The sequence below is a fragment of the Pyrenophora tritici-repentis genome, chromosome 4, assembly GCF_003171515.1.
Source record: "Pyrenophora tritici-repentis strain M4 chromosome 4, whole genome shotgun sequence".
NCBI classification, from domain to species: domain Eukaryota; kingdom Fungi; phylum Ascomycota; class Dothideomycetes; order Pleosporales; family Pleosporaceae; genus Pyrenophora; species Pyrenophora tritici-repentis.
The window spans coordinates 1,968,265-1,996,232 of NC_089393.1; the positions used below are offsets into that span (position 1 = coordinate 1,968,265).

At 51.7% G+C, this 27,968-nt stretch overlaps 12 protein-coding genes across 12 annotated transcripts; 6 read left to right on the forward strand and 6 right to left on the reverse strand.

Moving 5' to 3' along the window:
• Positions 1 to 26: 26 nt before the first annotated feature.
• PtrM4_095380 (uncharacterized protein) lies at positions 27 to 587 on the forward strand (the record flags this gene model as incomplete). Its single annotated transcript, XM_066107132.1, has 1 exon — positions 27 to 587. The coding sequence occupies one exon, from the start codon at positions 27 to 29 to the stop codon at positions 585 to 587; it is 561 nt and encodes a 186-aa protein (XP_065962800.1).
• A 936-nt stretch (positions 588 to 1,523) lies between these two features.
• On the forward strand, positions 1,524 to 1,844 carry PtrM4_095390 (uncharacterized protein; the record flags this gene model as incomplete). Its single annotated transcript, XM_066107133.1, has 1 exon — positions 1,524 to 1,844. The coding sequence occupies one exon, from the start codon at positions 1,524 to 1,526 to the stop codon at positions 1,842 to 1,844; it is 321 nt and encodes a 106-aa protein (XP_065962801.1).
• A 159-nt stretch (positions 1,845 to 2,003) lies between these two features.
• Positions 2,004 to 3,263, forward strand: PtrM4_095400 (uncharacterized protein; the record flags this gene model as incomplete). Its single annotated transcript, XM_066107134.1, has 1 exon — positions 2,004 to 3,263. One exon carries the CDS (start codon positions 2,004 to 2,006, stop codon positions 3,261 to 3,263), a length of 1,260 nt encoding a protein of 419 aa, XP_065962802.1.
• A 4,328-nt stretch (positions 3,264 to 7,591) lies between these two features.
• Positions 7,592 to 8,306, reverse strand: PtrM4_095410 (uncharacterized protein; the record flags this gene model as incomplete). Its single annotated transcript, XM_066107135.1, has 3 exons — positions 7,592 to 7,598; positions 7,639 to 8,093; positions 8,226 to 8,306. The coding sequence occupies 3 exons, from the start codon at positions 8,304 to 8,306 to the stop codon at positions 7,592 to 7,594; spliced, it is 543 nt and encodes a 180-aa protein (XP_065962803.1).
• A 1,356-nt stretch (positions 8,307 to 9,662) lies between these two features.
• On the reverse strand, positions 9,663 to 13,118 carry PtrM4_095420 (uncharacterized protein; the record flags this gene model as incomplete). Its single annotated transcript, XM_001934072.2, has 1 exon — positions 9,663 to 13,118. The coding sequence occupies one exon, from the start codon at positions 13,116 to 13,118 to the stop codon at positions 9,663 to 9,665; it is 3,456 nt and encodes a 1,151-aa protein (XP_001934107.2).
• A 606-nt stretch (positions 13,119 to 13,724) lies between these two features.
• Positions 13,725 to 14,942, reverse strand: PtrM4_095430 (uncharacterized protein; the record flags this gene model as incomplete). The annotated part of the gene is made up of 1 exon (XM_001934071.1): positions 13,725 to 14,942. The coding sequence occupies one exon, from the start codon at positions 14,940 to 14,942 to the stop codon at positions 13,725 to 13,727; it is 1,218 nt and encodes a 405-aa protein (XP_001934106.1).
• Positions 14,943 to 15,196: 254 nt separating this feature from the next.
• On the reverse strand, positions 15,197 to 15,899 carry PtrM4_095440 (uncharacterized protein; the record flags this gene model as incomplete). Its single annotated transcript, XM_066107136.1, has 2 exons — positions 15,197 to 15,735; positions 15,788 to 15,899. The coding sequence occupies 2 exons, from the start codon at positions 15,897 to 15,899 to the stop codon at positions 15,197 to 15,199; spliced, it is 651 nt and encodes a 216-aa protein (XP_065962804.1).
• A 2,230-nt stretch (positions 15,900 to 18,129) lies between these two features.
• PtrM4_095450 (uncharacterized protein) lies at positions 18,130 to 18,579 on the reverse strand (the record flags this gene model as incomplete). Its single annotated transcript, XM_066107137.1, has 1 exon — positions 18,130 to 18,579. The coding sequence occupies one exon, from the start codon at positions 18,577 to 18,579 to the stop codon at positions 18,130 to 18,132; it is 450 nt and encodes a 149-aa protein (XP_065962805.1).
• A 1,124-nt stretch (positions 18,580 to 19,703) lies between these two features.
• PtrM4_095460 (uncharacterized protein) lies at positions 19,704 to 22,370 on the reverse strand (the record flags this gene model as incomplete). The annotated part of the gene is made up of 5 exons (XM_066107138.1): positions 19,704 to 19,719; positions 19,770 to 19,933; positions 19,983 to 21,276; positions 21,346 to 21,873; positions 22,039 to 22,370. The coding sequence occupies 5 exons, from the start codon at positions 22,368 to 22,370 to the stop codon at positions 19,704 to 19,706; spliced, it is 2,334 nt and encodes a 777-aa protein (XP_065962806.1).
• An 818-nt stretch (positions 22,371 to 23,188) lies between these two features.
• Positions 23,189 to 23,680, forward strand: PtrM4_095470 (uncharacterized protein; the record flags this gene model as incomplete). The annotated part of the gene is made up of 1 exon (XM_066107139.1): positions 23,189 to 23,680. One exon carries the CDS (start codon positions 23,189 to 23,191, stop codon positions 23,678 to 23,680), a length of 492 nt encoding a protein of 163 aa, XP_065962807.1.
• A 447-nt stretch (positions 23,681 to 24,127) lies between these two features.
• On the forward strand, positions 24,128 to 25,383 carry PtrM4_095480 (uncharacterized protein; the record flags this gene model as incomplete). Its single annotated transcript, XM_066107140.1, has 2 exons — positions 24,128 to 24,746; positions 24,803 to 25,383. The coding sequence occupies 2 exons, from the start codon at positions 24,128 to 24,130 to the stop codon at positions 25,381 to 25,383; spliced, it is 1,200 nt and encodes a 399-aa protein (XP_065962808.1).
• A 690-nt stretch (positions 25,384 to 26,073) lies between these two features.
• PtrM4_095490 (SUL1, Sulfate permease and related transporter (MFS superfamily)) lies at positions 26,074 to 27,957 on the forward strand (the record flags this gene model as incomplete). The annotated part of the gene is made up of 1 exon (XM_001934068.2): positions 26,074 to 27,957. One exon carries the CDS (start codon positions 26,074 to 26,076, stop codon positions 27,955 to 27,957), a length of 1,884 nt encoding a protein of 627 aa, XP_001934103.2.
• Between the last annotated feature and the right edge of the window lie 11 nt (positions 27,958 to 27,968).

A 27,968-nucleotide genomic window follows, 5' to 3' on the forward strand; every position in this document is an offset into this window, starting at 1 on the left:
TAGCTATCGCTGTATTGCAAAAGCCTATGGGAGCTGGCGCGATTGCCATTCTAGTCTGGCAAATTTTCTCTTTATTCGAGATTATCGATACAAACAATCTCCGCCAGTCGCCCATTGGCCCCGTCGTCCTCGGTCTGCTTGGCTCCTTCCACTTCTTCAAGACTGGTCATCAAGCTACGCTTTCCAGCATCCAGTGGGAATCAGCTTTCATCCCGCTTGCTAAGATCCGCTACCCATGGACACCTATTATCGTAATACTCAACACCTTTGGTGCGCAAATTCTCTGCGCCATCGCCGTTCCTTGTCTCGTCCTTTGGAAGGTCAAACCACAGAAGAAGGGTCTGTTGAGTGTCGTAACTAGGGCCATTGCCACACACATTCTCTTCTACGCTACCATTAACCTGGCAACTACCATGTGGGCAGGCCACTTGAGGAGACACTTGATGCTGTACAGGATCTTTAGCCCTAGGTTCATGGTTGGCGCTGTTGTGTTGCTAGTTGTGGACTTTGTCAGTATTGCCATTGCGCTTTGGGGCACGCGAATGAGCATGATAAGTACGGCGGAAGTGTTTGGATTTGGTGGTTGATGATATGGATATATAGAAGGGTTGTGTTTAAAAGCCCCGCCTGGGGAAGAACTGCGTCACCCATTTAAAGCTATGTATACGCATTTTCAGATTCTAGTTGCATATGTTTGCGTCCCATCGGACGTGCACTCTGCAATTTCCATTTCTCCAGATTCTCGGAAATAGTGCTTGTGATGTTTGTCTTTGTGCTGTCACACCGTCCCTTCACCCTCTTCAAAGTCTTACATCCTGTCGCCATTCCCAGCGATTCCCAGCATCCTTCCTGGACCCTGCAATGTAGCTTAGCTCCACTGGTTTTACCGCTCTTTCTGCCCGCATGTTCTCCGCTCTTTCCTCTCATACACAGCCCAGCCTGAGGCCGTGACGTCATACATCGCAACTGCTTCGCCTCAGGTAAAGGCAGCTGCTTGCTCTCCTCCACATAGCTTCGCGACGGTGGTGCGGTGGGTACATAAACCTCACGGGCTTGCCCATCCTTCCTGCTTTCTTCTTCTCTCCACCCACGGCTTTGACCCAACTGGCAGGGTACCTCGTGCAGTACGCTTCTTACGGCTTCGGACCTAGCTGGCTTTGCTACTCAGCACCTCGAAACGACAGATTCTACTGTAGAGAAACAACTTTCTCAAATCGAAAACTGTCGAAAGGTATGTTTGCGAAGCTTGCTGGGTGAGTGGACAGGTGCTAACCGCTGCATAGATTGCACGGCAATACAGACTCTGTCTGTTGATTTTCTTAAGGAAATTGGTTACTTTGGTAACCCAAAGCAAGCAAGGTACGTTATAGTGAGTGAGTGAGAGAAAAGGACGGTTGACTGACTGATGGCGCAGGTTACGCAATACAGATTGATCCTCGGTAATCGAACCTCGAGCTTGAACAGTCCGGTGGCTGCCAACAACCGACGACGACGACGACGACTACGAAACACCTAACGGCAAGATGAGGCCGCGTGTCAAAGATACCTTTGTGGCGCAGGACCTGACCGACGACTCTACGGAAGTCATCCCCGTCATTGGACTGCAAAAGGTGATGAGCCTGAAGGACAGGCTCATCAATCGTTTAAGCCAAACGATTAAAAGAGATGTCACGTTAGAGGAGGACACTATTCATCAGTCAATCAAGATCCACGTCTTCCCCAACCGGAGTTCGCCTCAAGCACCACTCGATGGTGAGACACAGAAACTGTTAAGCACTATGATGGATACTCTGAGTCTCATAGCAAAGCATAAGCAAGGTACGCTCATTTTGATCAGATTCTAAACGTAGCTAAAATGACCAGGGCCTACGTACGATGACGCCTGCGAGGTACTATGGAATGCGATACTCGAATATTCCTATCCTCATATCGATGGTGTTATTGATAGTATGAATCGAATATTTGATACGGAGACTTTTCAAAGTTCGATCGCTAACTTTACCATGCCTCAGCCTGAATCGACTGCGGACGAAGAACTGGGGACGCGGCTCTTGACACTGTGTCAAGATGTCAAAGGATGCGAGTCATCATTGAAGAACATCAACGCCTTGGCTCAGGTCGCCTCCACTATGACAAGGGTAATCATGAACTTGGGCGAGCGTCTCAAGTTCTTTCTACGCAAGGCTCAGATCTCGAACGAGCTATACCAACTCATATGCGAACTTGGATTCCCCGAGCGCATACATAAAACACTGATTAGAGCGGCACGCACATGCAGTAACTTCCTCCATCCTACAATCCATCTTGAACGCGTCTCTTTGTCCAATGGTAGGCCGCTTATGCAACGTGCTGAATTCCCTGACAGTCGAGGAGCATTATCAGCACCCAAGCCAGCACCACCACCTCAAATATCCAATTCTAAACGCATACCATTCCAACAAGCGACATCAGAAGCGTGTTTATCATCTTCGCCCCCACCTTCTCAACTTCGTGCATCAACTCAACCCTCTTCGCTTGGGCAACCACGCACTACGATGTACTGTGCTGTGATGGAAACGGCTCAGAAATACCTCGCGCAAGAAGACCGCCATCAAACGTTTCTAAGGCTGAAACCGGATACAAAGCAACTCGTAGCACATCTTGTAGGAACACTCTTACGAACAAGGCTTCTACCGGTGGACGTGGAAGCTTGGCAGGCTTTTGGTTTCGTTACCGCAAGCAGTGAGGAAGAAGAGCGACAGCTCGCTGGACTTTACTCGGTTTTGCTCAAGGAAGCCGAAAACCCACAGAAAATCTTTTGTGATCTTCAGCGCGCACTCGAAACCAACACTCTGACTGTGCTGTTTGACAATAATGGATACGGGCACTTTCGACAGATGTTCCCCAAGCTCGAAGCGTTTCTTAGAACTCCACCAGCACAACGCTCCACAGTCTGGCGTCTGAAACAGTTTGTTCTTAACAAGAACGAGACCGAGCCACCAGCGTGGGCTCAGCGCGATTACGGCTTCAAGTTCTGTAAACAAAGAGAAGAAGTGTTGCTCCTCAAAGAGATCTACAACAAGATCTGCAAGAAGATTTCATTGAAAGATCTCCACACTGCGTGCATACATGGCAGGTTATACGAGGCGGCAGTGCAAAAGGGCGTCTTCGTGGATGCAAAGTACAAACGACTCATGCAGAATGACTACCCATCACCATTTCTCGGATACGAAAACGACAAAGGTCTGAAGAACTACCGTGGCTCATTTTTCAAGAAACGCTAGGGCTTGTAGGCCTGCGTGTGGGCTACTACGCTTGGTGCGCTTCTGGATCACCTGCGAACAGGCTTAATTTCCTCTAAATCTCCGATACTTTTGCTTTTTGCGATATCTTTAGCTGGCCTGGCTGGCTCTATAGTTTTTAGGTGGGGCTTTGTTTCTTTCTTTTTGCAACTGGGGACAGGATGATCAGCGGATCAGCATCATGGGCATATGCAGATCACTTTGCTTTCTTTTTATCAATTTCAAAATTTGATCGTCCAAGCACGGACGGGGGATTTGAAACAGCATGCTTATAGGCGGTCTTTGACATGGAAGTCATTATCTCTGATAGCCACTACGAACTCATTAGTTCGCTGGACTTGGGTTTTAGGTTTGGTATGCTTTGTTTTGTTGATAGTCATAGATCGATACAAGTTGTGTTTTGAAATCTCATCTCCTCTAGCATCTGCTGTTAGACTTGTGTTTATATTAATTAGCATGCGTTGGTACATTTGTATATATAAGTGCTCATACTTCTTATGTCCTTTTCTCTCCCTCCCTCCCTTATTCCCAAATTTTCCTTCTTGATCAAAAGAGATGTCTTACTACCACATGTGACTGCACCTAAAATCTCATGGAATACATCAAATGGGAATCCTCGCTCTCGCGTCTTCCCAATATTGCCATCTAAAATCACGATTGCGACTATTCTATGGTACTGCGCATTACCAGCTACCAGAACACTTTTGTATCCTCTTTTATTACTAAAATTGTCGGATCGTGAGTATCGGTAGAGACGTCGGCTGCTGGACACTTCGGCCCGACTTCGGCCCACCTTGCGCAGAGCTTAGGTATACCTTCGTAGCAGCTATGTTCGTAGACAAGAAGAACAATCACCGAACAGAATGCATTACTAGTTATCGTTATTTCCCTTTACGCACTTAGTGCAAAGCCAACCAACAAAAATCGAATTCTGCTATCTTAATGGACCTGTCCTTTGGGACCCAATTCTAAATCAAAACCCATCTGTCACATGTGCTTTCTTGAAAGGGACTGTCGTCAAAATTCATAAAAACCCATTCCACGCCTTTTTCCCCGATGAATAAGAAACTTATAGGCGGCAAGGTTAGGATATTACCTGTATATAAGTCACAAGCACGTACGCCTCTCTTCTTTCTCTATATCTATTGCACATTCGCGATTCTAAACGCGTCGAAATCCTGGCGATATCGTGGGAATAAAATGACATCGCACAAGAGAAAATGTGTTGGAGGTGGGGGGAAGTTGTTCTACTCTACCTAACCTCGTATTCCAAAAACTCTAGGAAAGCTTGCATATATGTGACTTTTGAATATTTGCGCTTTTACTCTTCGTCTTCTGTACGTTGGTAGTTGGTAGTTAAAACACATGGAAGCGGGGGGGAGGGGGTAGTATGTTGTAGGAATAAAACGAAAAGGTAGAATCCATATGTATCTGGGGTGGGGTTCCTATTCTGACTCCTGTGAAAGGCGTGTATATAGGCTGTAAAGAGAAATAGTGTCTAGAGCATGTTATAGTGTGGCTCGTGTAGAGAGAGCGTTGTCGTGGGGCAGGCTTGATAACGTAATCCACTAGTGAGAAAGTGACTTCACGTTGTCTCATGGCTGCATTTGTCGTGATCCTTCTGACATCTATCTCTCTCATACCCTATGTCGAAGCCTGCATTGATGCTTTATATTGCTGCCGTCTGTTACTAGGCTATATCGGCTGCTGAAACTATCAAGACACGTTGTTCTAGCGGATAGAGATTTGACCTTAGAGGAAACTTTTACGTTCATCAAGTCGCGTAAACACAACTAATGTTCTACCTCTACTTAGACTCCTAGGGCCTAATAGATTGATATCCCTACATTACCGATATAACAAACACGAACACAACCAAAAATTAACAAGAAAAGTGTAGATAGCCAGTCCCGTTACAGGAAGGCCATCAAAGCCATACAAAAACAGCGCGCATAGGGAAGACCAAGTTTCTGCGTCGGCCTTCTCAACTGAGGCGAACTGTGGTCTACTTTACTATTTCTGTGGTATCTTCCCCTTTCCTTTGCCAATATATGGCGGAGGTGGAGTAGTTCCCGCTCTCGTTGTTCGATTAACAGCTGGCGAGCTGACTCTAGCGGATGAAGATCCGGTAGCACCCGAGGATACGTTTGCTGGTCTTGGCCGCGCCGACCCGGCAGCGCTACCCGCAAGAGAGGCAGCTCCTAGTCCACCGGACCTCGAAGAGCTTGCCGTTGGCTTAGATGTTGATGGTTTCTTCGATGCCAATTGAGGTTTTGACGCTGCTGCAGTGCCAGGGGTTTTGGAGCCACCTGCACGAGAAGCCGACGGAGCAGTCAACCGAGAACCTGTCGGAGAAGATGTACGGAAACCCGATGGAGACTTCATGAATTCATTGAAAGCTCCCCCTGCACTTATTCTGCTGCTAGCTCCCGAGGACGCACGACTGCTTGGCTGAGAAGGTGGACCAGGGCCTAGACGAGCTTGCCTTGCTCTTTGACCAGTTGCTTTGAAAGTCTCGAAATCTGATGATCTGCCATGACTGGAGCCGTGATATCCACCTGCACTGCCAGTTCGGGATTGTGGACGGGAATTTACAGGAGACTTCAACCCGGAACCTAGCGAAGACGGTTCAGGAGAAATCAATCAAGATCTTAGACTGGAACCTAGCCGGGACTGCACACGGGGACTTGTTGGAGACTGCATAGCAAAGCTCATTGGAGATCGTGAATGGGAGATTGCCGGAGAATATAGAAGGAATAGTGCTGGAGATGCTGATCTGGAGCTCACAGCCTGATCGCCTGTCCTTGTCCTCTTTGGTGAGGGCTTTCACGGTGAACTTCCTGAAGCGCCTTATCCCCCACTTAGACTACCATTGACACCATCGACGGGAATGGGGATACTTGACTAATTGGCATACTCGATGGTTGACTCTCAGTGGAAGGTTGTCTACTGTGTTTTGTCCAGCAGCACGATTGTCAGGCATTAATCCTGAAGCGCCTTGTCCTCCACTAGGACTGCTATGGGTAGGAGCGGGGCCTCTTAACCGAATGGGCATACCTGATGGCTGACTCGATGTGGACCCTTGTCTACTATGTGCATGGTCAGGGACAAAGTTCCGAGGAGGCATCGAGCCTGCAGCGGGACTACGACCTGAGCCACTCCTATGTGGCTGAGTTGGACTACCTAGGGCTTGATAAAGACCTGTATTAGCAGCATCGTGCGAAGACTAAGCTTGAAAAGTCGAAGGTTGAGCTCGAGGCCTTATGGTACCCATACGTGAAGACTCAATTTGAGGTGGCCTGGACTCTTCTTCCGATGCTATAGCACCAGCAAGTCCATACGAAGCTATTTCTCTTTTCTGGCTATTCGCATCTGCGTCAATTTCGCCATGTGCTCATCTTTGTCTCACCCTGTTTTCTTATAAGCTCTTTGGCCTTCTTAATGTCCTTGGACCGCAGATTTGAAATACGACGTGTTTGTTTTCTGTCGTTAGAATCTAGGTTTGTGAAGAAATTCCTCTTCGTGATGAAATGTTCTTGGGCTTTTGCCTTCTCGTTCTAATCTCGTTCTTTATAGTACTGATTAGGATCTTCTACCTTGATACATAACTTGCAGGGTTCTTTCTCGAAGACCGGTTTAATCCTATCGCACGTTTTTGGATTCTGGCATCGAAATGTTCTCGTGCCCCTTGGAACATACTGTTTGGGTGCATATTGTAGCTTCCGGAAACAGTCCACACTATATAGAGAACGTTTGGAGAGCGAAGAGAGAAGTTCATTGATAGTACAAGTCGCTAGAGCCTTCTGGCTTGATAGAATGTATCCGCCTTAGATAAAAGTACTAGCTAGTAGTACCATTCTATAGAAAAGTCTCGAAAGAATAAAAATATATTAAGGGCTTGATGTTGTTTTCGTTATAAAGAAAGGAGACTGCATTAGAAAGACTGGTATATAGGTTCTGAAACAGCAAACGACGTCGAGAATCATTAATATAGTAGATTCACGTGGCTTTTCAAGCTGCAAAACTGATTCAAGTCTACTAACGTGTGACACGATACTTTATATATATTTCTTGAATTACTCTCATAATGAACATCAAGCACACTCTTCGGGCCTGCAAGCGTATAAGAATAACCTAGCGATTCGCCACAAGCATTGTGAAGCCCTTGAAACATGGCAGTGACCCATAATTACACAATGCCAAATTTTTCCATGTCGAGAATTGACCCTCCCGGTCACTCAAGAGACAAAAGCAGCCGGATAACCTCAAAACTAATCTTCACGTCTCCATCCCCAACCCCGCCACAACCCTCAACACCTCCTCTCTCGAAACCAATCCAACAACCGCCCTCTCATACCAATGTATCCCCAACTCCTCCCTCATCTGCGTATCAAACTCCTCTTTAATCCTCCCCAACAACCCCTCATCTACCCTCTCCCCCTTCCCCACCAGCGCCTTCGCCGCCTCCTCCCTCACCTCCTCCCTATTCGTCTTGGGCTCCACAGCAGGCGGCCTATCAGACCCAGTCCACTTATTCCTCAAAAGCCTAGCGAGCGGTTTGCGGGTGCGCGGGTTATCGAAAGCAGTGGCGCCGTTTTTGCACTCGGGCATCCAGAGGGTGGGTAGTTTGGTCGCGGGTTGGGGTTTTTTGAGGAGCGCGAGTTCGCGGTCGTCGGCTGAGTGTGGGGGCGTGGCGAGGACGAGCCAGTCGCCGGATACTTCTGCAATGAGGTTGCCGTCGGAGGTTGTGCGGAGGGGACCGCGGGTGGTGTCCAGGACTGAGGCGTAGTCGGTAAAGAGGTCGGTGAGGCGCTGGGAGTATGGTGGGCGTGATGGGGATGGTGTTGGTGAGAGTTTAATGGAGCGAGTTTCGGTATCGGTGGCGTTTATGGGTGTGATTTTTGGAGAGGTAGGCGTGCTGTTTGTCATATCGTTTGCTGGCACGGGCGTAGGCGCATTTGGTTCATCTTTAGGTACGAAGAGCTCATCGCTTGGGTCTTCGTTTAGAGAGTAGTGATCGCTCATGCTGCCCGGCATCATTTAGATAGGATTATCAAGGGATATACTCTGTGGAAAGTCGTGCGTTTTGATAGAGAGTTGAGGTGGAGCGCAAAAGTAAACGTAGTGACAGCAACCTAGCAAACGTGTGATATTTCGTCATACAAATTCACTTGTCAGAGGTAAGTATGATGTGAGTGGAGTTTTGTAGCCTTAAAGTTTGCCTGTCACGTTGTTGCTTACGGTGAGATAAGTGAGTGTACGAGTGTAAGAAATATACTACACCACCTAGGTACCCTTAGTGCAACCATGGAACCAGCAGCTCGCGTACGTTACCAAAATCGATGATGTACCTGTTGAGTAAAAGTTATCCGGTACCCATGGATCGGTTTTTGGTCGACATGGGGTAGCTCCAGGACTTCGATAATGCGCATGCCTTCACCTTACAGTTGAACTGTTTTAGTAGCGAAACCTTTCACTGCCGACGTCTTATCAGAGACGGGAGTTGAAAAATGCTCAGAGGCCGTACAAAGAGCTCTCAACATAATTTTTCAACAGTTCGTGATGTCATTCCTGCCACAGTGGTTGGTCTTTTGCTCGGTACCAAATGTTCTGAATTTCACAAAACAACACCAATGGCCCACATGATTCAACGCTTTCAGCACCCTAATCCTAGATAGTAATGATGAAGCTATTTGCAGCCGTAGTCGTTCTAATGGTTTATGTCGGATCGTGAGTATCGGTAGAGACGTCGGCTGCTGGACACTTCGGCCCGACTTCGGCCCACCTTGCGCAGAGCTTAGGTATACCTTCGTAGCAGCTGTGTTCGTAATAAATCAATCACCATCACCGAACAGAATGCATTCCTAGTTATCGTTATTTCCTTTCAGCACTAGTGCTATAGACCTTCCAACAGTTTACAATATAAAATCCACAAAACTGGATTACTGTTCACTTCACAGCTGCTATCATACCATACTATACTATGCTAAATCTATATTACACCCCACTCCACTCCCCTGCTCCGCCCCGAAATCCAACAAAAAAACTTTTTTCGTATGACGTGGCAGCAGCAGCAGCAGTGGCCTAGATAAAAGATATATACAAAAGACACATAGGAAAGCCAAATAGATACAGTGCACATCGAACCAGTCTAATCGAACCCCTTCGCTTCCAGTTGTAAACTTTACAAAGGAAAAAAAAATCCGAAACATATTATGCACAGTTTAGGCAGTAGGAACAGTGAAAAGTAAATGAAAAAGAACAAAGCGTTTGCAGTCAAGTTTTGTAAAAAGAAGAAAAGAAGAAACAAGCAGAGAGAGGAGAGAAGAATGGCAACCCCCTCCCTCAAGCCCTCACATCCTTGAAATCACCCAACCCCCCTCAATAAGGCGCCTTCCCCACAACCTCGCCGCCTTCACCCTCCTCATCCTCATCCCCCACCCCAATACTATCCAAAAAGCCCGAGAAATCGGGCTTACTTCCCAACGACGACTTGATCTCACTTCCCCTCCTTCTCCGATCCCCACTACGTCCCCTACTAACACCACTCTTGATGCTCCTCGATTTGTTCGCCGCACTGCCATTCGGCGCAGTTTTGGGTCTTGCAAAATCACGCGTGTCGCTGTGGCCATTTGTGAAGTCCTCTGGGATTGGCGGTACAGGGGGTAGGTTATCCATGGTGTATGCGCTTTCTCGCGATTGCTGGGCATGCGACATGGACGAGGAGGCGGTTAGCGGTCGTGGGGTGGATATAGCGGCGGGTGTGGTAGGTGAGTCGGCGGAGTTGGGGAGTTGTTGTGATTCGGTGGGGTTTGTTGTAATAAATGAAGCGTCGGATAGAGAATGCACACTGATGAGCGAGTCGGAGGTTGTAGAGGCATGGTCGGAAGAGGACTCATGGTGGCGGAATGACGGGGCTCGTTGCGAGTAACCCGTTCGAGGTGCTCCGCCATGGGATGTGGATAGTGCGCGTTTGAGGTCATCGACACGAACGGTTGAGCGCAGAGACGAAGAACTATTTGGCGTTGCGCCGGGGCTGCGACTTCGGTTTGGAGACGACAGACGTCCTACTAGGCCGTAAGCGGCAGAGCGTGGCTTGCTCGCAGCGCGTCGTGGGCTCGGGATTGGCGAGTTGGCACCGCTGTCAAGGTTGCCATTCGGGATGTTGACGCCGAGAAAGTTATTCTTTGTGTAGTGGGTCCCGGATCTTGACCCGGTCATAGACGCAGAGGAGGAGTCTTTGGTGTGAGCGGCGAGGCAAACATCGCGAGTCCAGTCCGCCAGAAGATCCTCTCGAACCTTGAAAGGGAGCTCGGGAGCATTCTTGTGGCTAGCAGGCTGCACAGGCTGATGGATCGTAGGGATCGACGAAGAAATTTGCATCGTATGTGGAGGAGATCCGGGAGGGGAAGAGGGAGGGGAATACAAGGAAGTCGAATAACCTTCCGATATCTTCTCAACCAGAGCTTCTCGGTTATCAAAGGGCCTAAGGGCTTCGCTCTGGACAATCTCCGAGGGGACTGCAGCAGGTGTTGGGTGTGGTGTTTCGATCAGGTCAATAGGCATGGGCGGCACACGAACGCTCTTCATCCACAGGCCCTTTTGGTTCCTGCGCGTGATCTCGTTGTGTAGTGCACGGCCAACTGAAGTGACCTCAAAGTCAAGAGTCATGCTGAGTGCCCAAAGGTAACCGTGAACTAAACTTCCCAGGCGCAGCTTAACAGCCGGGTCTTCCACGGCTACAATGTCCTCCTGCAATCGCATAATCATGGGCAATCCAGTTCTTGCCGCATTAACACCGAGTCTGTTGACAAGGGTTGTCAGCAGTAGGTGAAGGAGTAGGTAGTCGGCCTCGGAGTCGATATAGAAGAGGGCATTTTCGTAGACGGCGAGATGTAGGAGAGGCAAGAAGGTATCCTTGCCGCGCCTTGGCACCTTTTCCCTCGCCGAAGCGTTGGACGCCGCACGTCTTGCCAATGAGTTCTTCTCGTGATCCTTCTCCTTGCGCCTGTAATTGTCCACAATCTTTAGGTCCTCCTTATCCTTTTCAGTGTCCAGCCAGGTCACCAAAGCATCAACGTAGGCTTTCCTAACTTGGCCGCTCGGGTCACGCAACAACCACTGTGTGCCTTCCCAAACGCTCACTCCGACTTTGCTTCGAGAAACAGAGGCGGTAGAGCCGTCTGGTCTCCGCGCATTCGCCGTCTTTATGATGGCCTTGACTGCTTCAAGAGCAGTGATGCGTGCAGTTTCGAACGAGAAGAATCGGTCAACGTGTGTCTTCTCTTGCATGCTTACTGAGTCGGCCACGGCCTCGACAGCACCCTCAGGGTTCTGTATCGCCTCAGCGGTTGTAGAGACACTTGAGAGGCGCGACGGCTTCAGTCGGCTAAGAATTGCCTCGACCATGTCGGAGATCTGGTCGGTGTAGTATACGTGTGTTGCAAGGTCGGCCATGCATTTCTGCACAGTGTCCAAGAGTTGCAGCCTGGCTTCCGAGGGCTTGTTTACAACCTCCATGACCACGCCAGCCAAATTGTTCGTCATAGCCTGGTCGCCTGCCTCTTTCTCTGACATGACCGACGTTGTTTGCTGGTGATGTGGCGTAATGTTGGATCCTGGTCCTCCAAGTTGCAGGAGTAGTAGCGAGTGGGAGATTAAGCCAACCAGGACATCCATAACACTGAGTCCGATGAAGTTGATTGTCGAAGCGAGCAGGTAGTCAATGACTGTGGCGAGGAGCAATTGGCGTTCGAGGTCCTCCTCGACGATTGGGCTTCGTACCAGGGCTTCGACGGCCCCTACCAGCACTGTGTAGCGGTCCTGGACAGGCACCCAAGCACATATCATGGCCATGAGTGTAGTGGCCCAATGGCTCGCTTCGCTCGGCGGCATTCCCTCTGGGCTCTTGACATGTAACGTGATGAACTGCAGCACGGCTGTTGTCGCAAGCCGGAGCTGGCCCCTGTTTACGCCCTGGAAGATGCTCCGCAGCGCGTGCAGCGCCAACACGCCAACCTCCTCCTCGGCCAACTTGTCTGCATCTTCCGTTGTGCCAGAAGCGGCAACGGGGTCTCCATCGTCATCGTCGGTCCGGGCGGTAGACACGCTCTGCCGCCGACGCGACGCGAGCTCCTTCTCGTGGTCGCCCTTTGCGGCTTCCCGTGCTTCCAAGCGCTTAAGGTATGCGCCGCTCTCCGAGTGTACGTTGAGGAGGATGACGGGTATGACGACAGCCAGTTGCCGACCCGTCTCGGAACCAAGCGACTCGGATGAGGCAACTGCATTCAGGGCCTGCAACCCCGCCTTGCGGTATCGGATGGCGACGGGCCAGCTGACGGGTGCCTTGGCTGTCTTGACGGCGTCCTTTGAGGCAAACTGGGCGTACAGCTGCACAATTTCCTCGTACTTTTTGATGTAGTCCTGGTCGGCGGCCAGGGCGGCGGGCTCCTGGTGGGCGCATAGAGCCTCAAAGGTCGGCACAGATTCCTCCACCATGGTGACATCGTTGGAGTTGAGGATGGTGCGCAGGATATGCAGCACCGCGCCCGCATACAGCGGGAGGTCGCGCGGGCACTTTTCGATGAGGGCCTTGACTATTTGCAGCGTGACCTGGATGTTGCCTGTCCGGACCTTCCACACATCTTTTGTGGCGCGCTTGTCGAGGAAGTCGACGACCTTTTGCAGCTTACTGCGGCGCGTGCTCGCATAGTAGAGGAGGTAGCTCAGCTCGCTCGAGTTTGCCTTTGCGTCGGCATTGTTCTTCTGCACCTTCGGGTAGCACTTGAGGACCAGGACCTGGTGCTTAGGGCGACAGGCCTGGCGCGCGGCGTTCATTGAAACTCAAGGGGGGAGGGCGACGTTGCGGGCTTCGAGGCGACGTAAGCGTGCAGCGAGTGGAATAACGATGCAAGGCAGCCTGGGACACGGCTGCGGCGACAGCGACGGCGACGGCGGGGTGCGGGATGATGATTAGGATATTAAAGGAATTGGATGAGCCGCGTTCTTTCAGCCTCGTTGCATTGTTCAGGGTCAAGAGTCACGGGCAGGCATCTACTGCGGACGGGCGCGGAGAGGGGAGAATAGTCTAGCACAACAAGGTGTGGGTGTGGGTACAGATGCATGTCCGGCCGCATCCAGGTCCGTCCAGCGACCCAGAAATGTGGTCACTGCCCAAACTTGTGTCCCGTCAGCCCTAACCACCACCCCAAGCCCCATCGAGTGCCCCCAAACATAGTCTGCACTCTTAGTTTAGTGCCAAAACCCACCGTCATCATTGCTGCCAAAACCCCCCTTCACTACATATACGCCTGAAACGAGCCAGTCGTGTGGCACGCGAGCGGTGCACTGCCGTCAAACGCGCTTAGCTAGACTACTTGCATTTATTCTTCTTCTTATTGTACATTTACATCTTCTACACAAGACCACAGCAGCCCCTGGATCCTAATGCCTCCTGGTCTTTCCGCGCCGATGCCTCCACGGCTCGCTACCTTCCTTTGGTACCGTTACAGGCTCATACCTGATGAGCGGCTGCTGAAGCGCTTCTTCTGTGTCTGGCACCAAGAACTTGTCCGTCTCTGCGTCTCTTGCCAACCACTTCTTCTCCTCGCCACCATACGTCACATCCCCACCACTAGCATATTTCATCCGAGCCTGCACCTTGGGAAGCCCCGTGTTTTGCGAGTAGTTCAGATTGCCCGTCTCCATTAGTTGCTGACGCATGACCTTTGGCAGCATGGCTTGTTGGCCCTTTTCGATTGACATCTCCACTGAGCGCTTCACTGTAAACAGCCGCTTCGTATATTCCGTTTTGGTCTGATTCTTGGTCGGCATCGCCATGACCCACTGCACGATACGTCCATCACTGACCGGGTCGACCAGGTAATATGCTCCTGCAGGCATCGACTTGAGAATAAAGTCCGGTCGTAGATGCGGGAAACGGGCGTGTACCCACGGCCAGACTTCAGGATCGCCTGCCCGGATTCTCTCCTCCTTGGTGAGCTTTGAATTCTGCATTCGTATGCGCATCTCGACAGGGCAGCCATTCTCAAGAAATTGGTATGCGCGATCCATGCACATCCTGACATAGTCCGGTGGGGACGCTATGGTGAATATGACGACTTTTAGAGGTCCTAGGTTGTTGAACTTGTTCATCGCTGTTGCGTGCTTGATGGGAACGCTGTGGGTATGGCTTTTCAAGAGAGCCATGTTCCGATATTCCTCAATTATTTCCGGGTCTGCTCGTATCTTCGGTATCGTCTTCTTCTCCATACCTTTCAAACAATAGAGCAACTGTCCATCTCGCATGTGCTTATTGTACAGCGTCTTCAACGAGATATTTTCCGCTATCAGCTTGTGGTCATTCAAGTTCTTCTTGGCCTCGTATAGATTGATGCGGTGCGTCGAATCTTCTCTTGGTGACGCTTTTTGCACGTCGTATCTGTCAAAAGTAAGGACCTTGTGTTGTCCAAGCACCGTTAGGGACCGAGCAGTTTTGTAGAGATTGAGCGCACGGCGTTGCTCTACGCATTGCGAAGGACGGGCGGCGCAGACTGCATATTGCGGGCGATGAAACGTTTGTAGGGACTTGAGCGAGATTCTAATCGGCGGTAAGAGGAGCGATCGAAACTCGACGGTCGATAGGCGTATGGCTGGTGACATTGCGGTGCCTGCGGTGCCTTCGATGTGATTCGAACTTGGTGATCACTTTTTTTGGATGAGGCCGCAACCGCAACGCTAGCCTTTTGTGGGCTAGTCTGGCACGGGCACACCTACTTATGTACCCTTGCCCGCAGACAAACAGCAACTAAATCTCATCCATCGGGACACCGTCAATCTTCATTTGCTATAACACCATCCATACACACCAAGGTTCAATCATTCTACATATACAATGGAAGCCGGCAAATCTCTACCTACTTCCACACCGGCGGCGAAAACAAGGGCCCAGTCTCATCGCTGCTTCGATACTGCATCCCACTCCCAAGTGGGAAAACCTCTTCCCAATTAATTCCTGTGCTGAAGTCTGCCCACACCTGGTTGTTCCAGGCTGCATGTCCGAAGCCATTAATAGATTCCAAGGGCTGCGAGGTGTACTCTGTTGGATGGTCAATGACCGGAACGTTCAAGATATCAGAGGGCGGTTGTGGAACCGGGAAAGATGACCCCTGGGCCAATAATGTGGGTACAAGTGCCGAGGTGGCTTGATGCGAGCTGCTTGTTGAGCTACCGCTAGCACGTCGCTCTGTGTTGAGGCTCTGTATGCTCGGCGGTTGCGCTTGGTTTAGCAGTTCATGTTCGCAGCGGCGGATGATGCCAGCTACGCGTTGCAAAAGCTCTTGCTCGACCGAGTTGGGTACATTTCCAGCTTCAATGAGTAGCTCCTCCTGCACACGACGAAGTAGGTCTCGACGAAAGCGTCGGGATGCTTCGCTCGGCGAGTCGCAATCATAGACTAACACGCGTAAGCAGCTTGTACATTTATTGGCTGTATAGACGTGACTCACAGGGCGACGGAATGTCCGCAACAGGAACATCTGGAAATAGTACCAAGTACACTTCCCTCCATTTGTCCTCCTCCAACCTCGAGCCAGTCGCACGTTTCCTCAGCGTCCTCATCGTCTCTCTATCAATTCCTTCGATGTTTTGTGGCGGAGATACTTCGCATTCCCTCGAACGCACATGGATTAATTGTTCCTTATCCGATTCGAATGTCGCATAGCAAATTGGACAAACAATTGGTTGCGAATGCGATCGGTACAGATGCTCTTTCATCCTATGTACGGTAGCCCAGCCAGGTCCGGGACATGTACGTCTGCTCCGATAGCGGTCTGGATCGTGTTTGTAGTATGGACACGCAAACCGTGCACCGGTTTCAGATCCATCGATAGTAACCCCAGATCCACGGCGGCGTTTGTTTGGCCCATCTTCATCTTCGTCTTCGGGCGGCGGAGTTCCTTGCTGACGGAAATTGCGTTTGGATCCGGTGGAAACTGACGTTTTGCGACTGCTTTGCCCTGACGTTGATGCAGCTCCAGCCCGGCTGTGTGCGCTGCTGCTGCTGCTCCCGGCGCACTGATTGTAAGCCGCCTGTCGCAGACTGACTTCAATCTTTCTCATAATCAAATCGATAATCTTAAAGGTGGACATTGGGTGTTGAGCAGATGGAAGCTCCTTTTCATGCCCCTCATCGTCGCTGATATCTGTGCTTGTGTACATATCGCAGCTGCTTGTGGACGAAAGTGAAGTGATGGATAGCACACGTTGATCCGGCCGGCGAGACGGGAAGTTATCATCTATCCATTTCTCTATATCTTCCTCTTGGGATGGTGTCTGGTTTTCTAGGTTTTCCCCGTGTGGAGAACTGAGAACTGTCTCCAATACAACAGTGACGTCCGGCTCAGACTGTGGAGTGGTCCGACTCGTAAGAGCTTCGGCAGGGTTACGGGTGATAATTTGGCGATCGGGTAACCATGATCTATAGAAGCTGTTGTATCTTTTGCAGGAGGTGCTATTATTGTTGACGAGAATGCTCGGCACGCATGAAAGGGGCGTGGCAAGATTGTCTGTTGTAATGTCAGCGACCTGAGCGCTGGGTGCACCCAGTGGAAGGCATGCCCTGTTCCAACCAATTCATTTCCAAGGGCGAGAGAGAATCAAGGTCGCTGTTATACCCAGAATCACGGGTCCTTGATGATGACAACGAATCTCTTCTGCATGGCTGATTGTTCATGCTCAGCTTCGGAAGGCTGGTTTGCGCATATGTGATTGACGTTAGGGCCTCCATTGCGCAAGGTGGTAGCAGGTAGAACTGTTATCGCAATTGCTCGAACTTGCAATTTGAATAACAAGGTGCAGAGCAGAGGGGAAGAGGCGACATCGTTGTTAAGTGGCATTAAAAGGCTGATGCCTAAGAGGCCGTCATGAGCATTGCAACCCAATTGCGCGAATGCGCAAATTTGGGATCGAGTAGCAGCTGAAGCTTCCCGTGATATGTCATCAGCCGTGTACCAGGCACATGGCACGGATTTCCCAATCGCCTCTGTACGTCCCGCGCCGGGGTGGCTGAGTAGTATTGGAGAGTGAGTTGTCGTTGCACACCGGTGGCATACAAGGGGGCATCGACCAATGAACCACGTGGAGGATGAACGCTAGTAACGAATCGGAATGTGGGGCTAGATTCACCTTATTCATCTATCAAATGTAAAAACTCGCTTTCTCAAGGTCAGCTGCACAGCCGAGGTAGTCCGCCAAATATCCTATCCAGCTACATACTATACATAGATCATCCCACTGCAGATCTGGTGGATATCTGCAGTGCCCTACTTTGCCTTGTTCATGGCAAAATATACACGCTTAGAAACCTTCCGCTAGTAAGTGATGACCGAAAAGCCTGGAGCCTGGAACAGCCCAACGATCTTGTGTCATCATCTTTACCCTACCCATCAAGGCCTTGTCCTTCTCGACTTCCTCCACCACTTGTGTAATATGTTGCACGTACCTAAGATGCGCCACATCCGCACGCATGCTGTGTACATGCTCTGTACTCTCATACTACGGAACTTTTCCCGAGAGTCGTTGTAATATGCCAGGACGTCGAGTTCGCATTTGAGAAGCACGCCGAGTGTTACAGCTGCTCCATAGTCAAGCAGCAGTTCCATGAGTTCCCAGCAAGGATAGTGTATTGCTGTCTCGAAACAAGCCTGAACATCTTGAGGACGCCAGATTTGATTTGCCACAAGTTGCTGAACAAGCTGGATCTGGTTGAACTTACAGATGTTGACCAACACCTTTTTGCTGTTATGCCAACCCTTGTAATGAGTCTCGTGACATACGAAGCGTATCATGTTTAAGCCATAACAGCCAGAGTGTTCTGAGAGAATCTTGTCAGCACCCAGATCAAAAGAAAACCGGCTCCACTTCTTGCCGAAATTGTAAGGGCGCGTAAGGTTTCGGTCTGACCAAATTTAACTGCAATACACACCGCTGTGTCCAATCGCTTGAGTAAAAAGAAACGAGAGCAGTAATGCTCATCGTAATCTGTGTCCACCATCTCGAGCAGCCGAGATAGCATATATTCCAGACATTCCACAGACCCCATGGCTACTGCCGAAGAAACTGGATCCATATTCACGTATCTAATGGCCTCCTCTTCATGCGGCTGCATATATGTGGTGGATTCCATGCGGCAGGCTGATTTCGCTGGATACAATGCATCAACGTAATACTTCAGCGCAGGTAGACTTCCAACTGCGGCTGCTGTGGCCACTACAGCAAATGGTCCGGACGGTAGATGCATGTCTCCCTTGAAGCTATTCCACTGATCAAGGTAAGCACTGAGCTGATGCTTATATCGCAATCTAGTACCTTCCATGTCGCTAAGAACTTCGACTCGTAGCACTTCAGAGACCATGTTTTCGACGAAAATCGACGTCAAGTAGCCTTCTGTGTAACGCATGTGGCTAAGCACGTATCGCTGATGGTACTGTTGAAGGATGTCATGGAGTTGATCGTTCCTCATGTACTTCTTACGCCAAGGTGACTTGAGCTCATGGTGGACATGATGAGGCAGTAGATTGATGATCTCATACTCGACTAGGTCTCGAATTTGGTGACAAACTTCGCGCATGTACCATGTGTTGACTGTGCCGGCTACTTTAAAGACATCTCCGACAGTTTTCTGTAGTTGTTCTGTCGGCAGATCGAGTAACTAGGTCCGAGGTGTCATACTAGTCGATAACGAGTAAGGGAGAGGTAGTTGAAGAAGGTCCAGAACCTCGTTTGGTGTGATATGGTTGATGGAGGAAGAAAACGTAGTGATAGAGGAGGGGGCAGGACCAGGTAAACAAAGGCGCACCTGCATTGTCAATTCACCGCACGAGCCGCTAGTCCCCATTCAAATGAAGCTGCAACAAGTGAATAGATTGGAAAGAATTTGGGTGAAACTACCGGCGAACAATTCCTCTCACTCGATGCTGGAACCCAGTGAGTGTACGTGAATAGTGAATCATCGCTTAAGAGGATGTCAGCTCCTCAAGCTTCAACATTCAAATCGCTACAACAGCGGGTGAGGGGAAGAAGAAACAAGGAAAGGAAACAACCTCATAACCGATAATCAAGTGCCTCGTGTATTTTCCCAAGCAGGCTTGTCCGTAGACGAAAGCTGCATACTCCAGACACCATACAAACATACATGACGATTTGAGATCGAAAGAAGAAGACTGGGAAAATGGGTTCTTAGCTGAGAAAGGTATCCTCGAGGCAATACCAGAATTCCCTTTTCATCCCAATACAGCCATCGTAAAATGGCGCAGACTTCAAAGATGGTTGCCCTCTCATGTCCAAACGCCCAATTGCCGGCTACCCAATTTCCCCATGTCGCATGGCCCGATACCAGTGTGCCTTACACAGACCTAAACACCACTAAGTACTCCATCCCCTCCAAAAATTAATACGCACTCGGCCCAAGAGAAAAACAGGAATGCCTACCTGTTACCCCGGCGCCCTGGCAGCGGGGGCGGTACCAACGGGTTGCCATAGGCATCTGTGCCGAGCGCTGCCCGACAGTCGGGGCAGTACCATTTGGCTCGGCGGGACGGGATATCTTCCTCGGTCATATTCATGCAAGGAAGATGAAACCATTCCTTGTCGCACTGTGAACCGTCAGTAGGAGTGTCGCCGTGGGAGAGGCGGCAGACTCACGTGATTGTCGCACGATATCATCGGCCCATAACTGACATCATCGCAGATGCAGTATTTGGGCTCGTTGGGGTCAATATCGTCTGCCACTTCTTCCACCTCCTCTGCCCTCTTTTTCTTCTTGTTTTTGCTGCCTTGGGCGCGCTTGACGTTGGTGACAGTTTTCTGGCCATCCTCGGCTGCAGTCACCTCGCCCTTCGGCGGCGGCTTTCTACGTGAGCTTGACCGAGTGGGCGCTGGTTGCGGGGGTACTGTGAGCGCAGATATAGGTTGGCTAAAGACACTATGACGACGAGTTTCGCGGATACTCCTACCTTGTTCGTTTGGCTTGGGCTCCTCGCTTTGCGCTTTGGGTGTTGGCAAATGGCTGCGTGGCAAATGGCTGCGTGTGGCGTGAAGATGTGGTTGAGGTTGCGCAGGTGTCTCGGGAGCAGGTTCAGGAATAGGTGTAGGTGTCTTTGAGGACTTGGCAGGCTGCATGGGAGCCACAGGTGGACTAGGGGCCTTAGGCACGATGGACTCACGGCGCGGCCTAGTCGCAGCTGCTGTCGTGACAACTGGAGCTGATACTGGTGCGGATACCGGAGACGGCGGCGCTTCTGGCACAACAGGCGAGTTCTCGGGCAACTCTGGTGACGTCGTAATTGGCGTAAGCTCGGGGCTCAATTCAGGACTGCGCTCAGGACTTGGCTCCTTGGGTGTGGCCTTGCTGGCTTTTGGAGTACTCGGACCAGCTGGTGCAAGCGGCACTTGCACAGTAGTTTCGTTTGTGGCTGGCTTTGCAGTCTCGGGAAGCGGGACGGGCGTGTTTACCACGGGAGATAATGCAGCAGACGCTGGGGGATCTCGTGGGGTTGAGACAGCAGAGGTGGGAGTCGGTATGGGAGAGGAGACTGCGTTCAATGCTAGAGCAATAGGGTTCGGCCGTGCTCGCTTGGGTTCTGGTGGCCTTGTTGCACTGTCCTGTGTCGCAACCGATGCCTCTCTCATACCGTCGGCGGCACCGTCCAGGTTGGGCGGCGGAGAAGTGTCGCGTTTCCGTTTCTGAGAAGGTCTAGCAGTCGGTCTCTTCTTTTGGCTGGGAGGAGAAGCGACAGTAGAGTTGAAGCTTAGTCCCTGGAGACCTTTGGCAGCCTCCTTGATCTTTTCAGAAGCACCTATGAGTTCCTGGGCATCCTGCATAGCCTTCTGGCGTTGCGACGTGCGATCGAGCTTCCGTCCCTCCTTGGCTGCGATGGGCTTGACGCGAATGCTGAAGGTGCCAGACTCCTCCTTTGTGTCTTCCTCAATCGACTCGCTAGGTGCAGGAGGGGGAGGCGGCGGTGGCGGCGGTGGGTTGGCTGCCTGTGGGCCATGTGGCGCCAACTGTCCCAAGCCAGAGGCTGTCATGATTTGCTGTAGCGTCTCTGGCTCCTCGTCGAGGAAGGGTTCGCCCGTGGCCTCGCATCGGGCCTTTTCCCTCTCATAGTCAGCCTCTGTACGATGCTTCTTCTCAAGCTCGCGGATCATCATGGTCTGGCTGGGAGTCCACACGGCGTTCTTCTTCATCTGCTTCCGCAGCACGGCCATTTCGTACTCGGTCAACTTCTTCCATGGTGCCCACTTGCTGCCCGGTCTGGCATCGGCTGGTGGCGGGGCCAGTTGGGCGAGGGCATTGCTCGTGGATATTCCTGCTATGGAACTGTGGACGTTTGTACCCAGCACGCCAGCAGCGCGTGATCGGCCGCCGGCTGGTCGTGAATGTCTGTCTCTGTCCTTGCGCTTTCTAGGCGAAGCAACGTGGATGGCCGAGGCAGCGTCTGAGTCACCAGAGGAATCCGACTCATAGACCCGTCCACGCGCCCGTGAGTGAGAGGCATTCGTCTTCCGGTGTCGATCTCGCGGGCGCGAGGCACTGGTGCCAAAGTTGAGTCGGAGGTGTGGCGGGCGTTCGTAATTGCGGTTCAAGGCTCGATGTGCGTTGGGGGAGACGGGCGGGGGCGTGGGATCTCGCGATGGCGGCTGGGGCTGGGCTTGCAGCTTCCTCTTGATGACGGTCGAGCGCTGGCTATGGCGCCACGCGACCTCGTAGAGTCGCGAGGCTTCAGTGTAGGAAAATTCTCTCTTGTTTCCGGCATTCCGCAGGTGCTGGGCGATTTGCTTGCGCAGTGCCACCGGATCGGGGCGCTCATGCTCTGGCAGCGTGGGCAGCTTGCCGTACAGGGCCGTCAGCTCGTGCACCTTTTGCACATGTTCTTTGTAGCTGAAGTCGAGGTCGCGAATCAGCGTCAGCGAGCGCGACAGGTCCGAGGGGAAGAATTCAGTATAGTCGAGAAAGTCATTGACCGTCGTCTGGGCGTCTGGATTGGGGGCGGGTTGGGCCATCTCAGGCGCATCGTCGGCTTCAGACATGGCGCATCGCGGGGAGGCAGAGTAGATGGAGGCTTGGGAGGCACGCGTCAGACTCTCCAGCCACGCGTCAACCAGGTGATTGAGGAGACTCAGCGCGAAAGTGAGGATGCTAGTCGCAATATGCGCGGGCGACGATGGGCTGCTGGTGAGAGCTTGTCGCAACGTTGGATGCAGTGAATACGTCGCTAGCCGCTTTGGTCGTTGCCGGTGATCTCCAGGGCTGACAGGAACGCGGCGACAGGCCATGCCCACCAAGGGTAGCATGTCTCCACTCCAACTTCACCCGCACCACCAGCCACACTAGCCGCAGTCGGGAACAGTTTGGACCTTTGTTTGGTAGACGACCATTTGCCTTGTGCCATTGCGCGTCTAACTTTTTGCTTGACAGGATATGGGACGAGGCACAGCATGGCTTGATAAAGTATAGTCAATCGTACATATCTTCTAGAATGGAAGCTGACCTTGCCGTAGTACCTCAGCTACATTGCAGTGATAGATCCAGTCACATTGGAACGCATCGTTTGAGGTAAGCTATCATCTTTCCTGCTATCTTGAAAACAGCCGTCTCATGTTCCACACATGCATCGTGTGCAAAGCTGCAGTGAAATCACGTGTGACCGTGTTTTCTCCACCTGCCGCATGTAAGGCGCCATGTCGTCTCTCACCTTCCTTCTGGTTCAAATAATGACGCTCTCTCTCACCGTCCATCGTGGTTCGTTTGCTCTTGCCCCATCCGTTTGCCTAGGCGCAAGCCCCGCTACACATCCATCTCCCCACGCCTGCTCGCAAACAATCTCCAACCACTCAACTTCCTCATCATGGCTTCCTCGGCTCGTTTAAACCGCCTGAGAAGGCTCATAGAGCCAGACCTTAATGTTCTGCCTGACCGCCCAGCTTCCTCAGACCCCGTCCCTGACTCTGACGATGACGGCCGTGTGCTTCTTGAGCCTACGGCCTCACATGCGCCGGAAAGCAAACCGACTGCACCCAGTAAGGCTGACATGACTACCAAGGCACCTGCTGCAAACACAGACCGCCGTTTCATTTGGGTAAAGGACGCAGAGAGCTCCTTCAACCCAAACCTGGATTCAATGCGACTGACGACCGCTCCCTCTCCTCCTTCTGGCGCTACCAAGCTTCCTGCGATTGATCTCCAATGTGGTGACCTTGCTTCTGCTCGCAATCACTACACACCAATCCAGGCATTGGCCAAGTATCCCTACAAATACTGTAACAAGATTCATATGCAAGATATTGCCTCTGCTTTCTTCGACCAAGGAAAATTTTGGGAACGAGAGTGGGATCTGTAAGTCTCTCTCGCCTTACACAGCTGGTCTCTTCAACTCATATTTGCCAGATACTACGTGTGGGACCTTGAAGCCACCAAGCCCCTCATTCTCGTGCGCGAGACTCAAGTACAGGCTCTACTCGCGGAAATCAACAAGCACCTCAAGCTCGGTCTTTCGATCACTGATCAACAGCGAGAGGAAGGTTTGGTGTTACGCTACCCTGACCATCCACGCTGCTTACCTCGATACCTCGGACGAGCATACTCACGAGAAGACGTCGACACCATGGCCCGCAACGCCCCCGGTGATAACCATCTTGCTGCGGGAGAAGCCTCCCACCCGCCTCTCAAGGAGGGTACTGTAGAAGAGTTCAGAAACATGTTGGAAAAAGCTGCAGAAGCGCAAAAGGCAAAGTCAAAGGCGCACAAGGCAAAGAAGCAGCAAGATCGCTTGGTCAAGAACAAGACGATGGTGGACCAGTTCAAGCGCGCGCAGAGGTATCTCGGTCTCCGCGCAACCCTCCAGGACGGCGTCATGCATGACTTGGCTCCGGCCGTCGATCCTCTCATGCCAACTCCATTTGCCTTTGACCAATCGGTCGTCTTTGTCTGCATCGATGTCGAGTCTTTTGAGAGAGATCACAACAAGATAACCGAGGTTGGCGTTGCTACGCTGGACACGCAAGACTTGGTCGGCGTTGCGCCTGATGTAGATGGTGAAGCTTGGAGGGACCTGATCCAGGCCCGTCACTTTCGCATCAAAGAATACCGACATCTGATCAACCGTGACTTCGTCAATGGATGCCCAGACTCCTTCAGGTTCGGCCAATCGACGGTGATACCCCTCGGAGAAGCGCGCGATCACGTTGCCCGCTGCTTTCGTCCACCCTTTGGGGCCCAGGATGTAGATGCAGACGAGTCTATGGAGTCCACAGAGCCGCGTAGGATCATCTTCCTTGGCCATGACACCATGAGCGACATTGATTATCTGAAGAAGCTCCAGTTCGACCCGAGCAAGGAGAACATTGTCGAGCTCATGGATACTGCAACCATGTACCGAGTTTGGCACAGAGATCAACAATCTACAGGTGAGTTCATGGGATGACTTTAGTCGTAGTTCACACGCTAATGCAGTAACCTACAGGCCTAGGCAAGATCCTGGCTGACCTTGATATCGCCGGCTGGAATCTTCACAATGCTGGCAACGATGCTGTATACACAGTGCAAGCCATGCTTGCAGTTTGCGTCCGTGAGGCCGCCATGCGTGGTACTCAATTGGATGAACTACGAGAGAAGGAACGCGCCACCAGACTCAATTCTGCCCTTGAAGAAGCTGAGCAGAAAGCCCAATGCGATGCCGAGGGTTGGAGCGACCACGAGGCCGATGGGGACGGCGGCGGGCCGGTGCCGCTTGCTGTTAGTGGGATTCCAAACTCTTCGTCCGCGCAGTCCAGGGCTGTTCCACAGTACGACGGTGCATCCGACAGAGGCCCGGAACAGGGTAGAGGTCGCGGCGGAAACTACGGACATGGTCGTAGCCAACGAGGTCTGACAAACAACTCCACAGATGACTACCGTCGTCGCTCTGAGCAGCGAGCTCGCCGTGGCTCCGCGCAAGCTCGGGGAGAAGGCCGTGGCCGATCTCGTGGACGTAGTTCCGGTCGCGGTCGCGGTCGCGGCCAGTCAGACTCGTCTCTGGCTGGAGCCGTTCAGGATCACTGGTGAGCGACTGCTAGAACGGCATTAAGCGTGTACATTCGGTTGTTCTCAATCACACGGCAGATGTTGATGTCATATATACGCTAGGGCTCACATATTCCGGTGAAGGGTGAAGGAGGTTTAATATATTATGACATGATATGATGTACAGGCTTTGTGGCTAGCTGGTAAAAAGCTGGTGAACAACAAAGAATATATTGTCTGAGCCCTGGATGTGTGCGAACATGTTCACACTTGTGCCACGTTTCCTATGAGGCTATGACCTGACTACTGATTTCAGTGGTACACAAATCGATCTCACCCACATCTACCCCTCGATCTTCACACGTCATGGGCCGCGTGAGCAACACGGTATGCAGAGACTTGATATCGGTGTGAGACGCGCCTGTCACCATAATTCTGCCCAGACAGCTCGGCTGCAAGCGCCGACCCGATAGCGCTAACTAACGTTACGAGCGGCCGGGGTTCAACGGGCGATCAACAATTTCTCCACCAGTTCGCTATTTACCAAGCTCGTCCGCCACAACAATGGCGGGACGCTTGTTGACCGCGTTTTCGTCGCGCAGTTTGCTTGGCTTCTGTAGTTCCTCAGCATTGTGCCTCCAAATTGCGTAGTAGACCTGTCATGACGACTTCCTCGACCTGACGCCGCCTACCGAGACCCTTACCGACCCTACCGAGAGCCACAGCCTCGCAATGCACAATTCGACCTCTCCAAATCGCTCGATGAAGTCGCGTGCGCCTGCTGCTTCCAATCGCAATGGTAATGCGACCGAGGGCCACCTCAACCGCGAAAACACAAATGCTTCTAGACGCTCCGCGGGCACAAAGAAGAGCCCATGGTGGAAGACGCGGTTGTTTGGGGGCATGATCAACGACATACGACGGCGAGCACCATTCTACTGGAGTGACTGGGTAGATGCTTGGGACTACCGTGTGGTGCCCGCGACGGTGTATATGTATTTTGCGAACATTCTCCCAGCTCTGGCCTTTTCTCTCGACATGTTCGCAAAGACGGACCAGAGCTTTGGTGTCAACGAGGTGCTGTTATCCTCTGTCCTGGCTTCCGTGGTATTTTCGCTTGCGGCCGCTCAGCCTTTGGTTATTGTAGGAGTCACTGGGCCCATCACGGTGTTCAACTACACGGTCTACGATATCATTACACCACGCGGCACAAACTACTTTGCCTTTATGTGTTGGATTGGTATATGGTCGCTGATCTTCCACTGGATCCTGGCCATTACAAACTCGTGCAACGGACTAAGATATGTTACGCGCTTTTCTTGTGACATCTTTGGCTTTTACGTTGCTTTTATATACCTGCAAAAGGGCATACAGGTGTTGACGCGACAATGGGATGCCAGCGATGCGTCTGCATATCTGTCCATTATGATTTCGCTACTCGTTACGGCGGTGGCGTATATTTGTGGCATCGTTGGTCAATCGTCACTGCTTCAACGGCACGTTAGGAAGTTTATCGAAGACTACGGTACACCTCTTACGGTAGTCTTCTTCACGGGGTTTGTTCACATCGGGAAGATGGCGGGTATTGAGTTACTCAAGCTCCCCACATCCAAAGCCTTCTTTCCAACCACAGACCGCGGCTGGTTTATCCACTTCTGGGATATCAACGTGGGCGACGTCTTCCTCGCGATACCGTTTGCAGTTTTACTCACCATCTTATTCTGGTTCGACCACAACGTCTCCAGTCTCATCGCGCAGGGAACAGAGTTTCCGCTACGTAAGCCCGCTGGCTTTCACTGGGATATATTCCTCTTGGGCTGCACTACTGGCGTTGCAGGTCTCCTCGGCATCCCCTTTCCCAATGGCCTCATTCCACAGGCACCTTTCCACACGACATCGCTCTGCGTCACCCGCACCGTCTCCGACACGGACGATGAAGCAAACAAGGGTCACACCCGCCGCATCGTCGACCATGTCGTCGAGCAGCGCGTGTCGAACCTCGCACAGGGCCTCCTCACTCTGGGAACCATGACGGGCCCTCTACTCATCGTACTGCACCTCATTCCCCAAGCCGTGCTCGCAGGCCTCTTCTTCGTCATGGGCATCCAGGCCCTCGAGGCAAACGGCATCACGCTGAAACTCCTTTTTCTCGCTCGCGACAAGCACCTCACGCCCAAGAGTGACCCCCTCATGCGCATTGAACGCCGCTGGGTCATTTGGGCTTTTGTCGGTCTCGAACTAGTTGGCTTTGGCGCTACCTTTGCTATTACGCAAACAATTGCAGCCATTGGCTTTCCAGTGTTTATCTTCTTGTACATTCCTATGCGTACTTGGCTTATGCCGCGATTCTTCACGACGGAGGAATTGGGCATCCTGGATGCGCCGACCGCAAGTCCCTTCACCATGGAGAGTGTGGGTGGGAATCATGGTCAAGTAGTGGAGCCGTTGGGAGCGGGGGGTGGGAATGCGTTGGATGATAGCGACGAGGCTGAGAGGGGCGAACGGGATAATAGCGTTAACGATGATGGCCTGAAGAACGCAGAGCAAGCGAGCAGGCGGAGGAGTAGTTTTAGGACGCCCGAGGGGTTGGAATTAGATAACATCGAGAAGTCGTAGGTGGATAATTT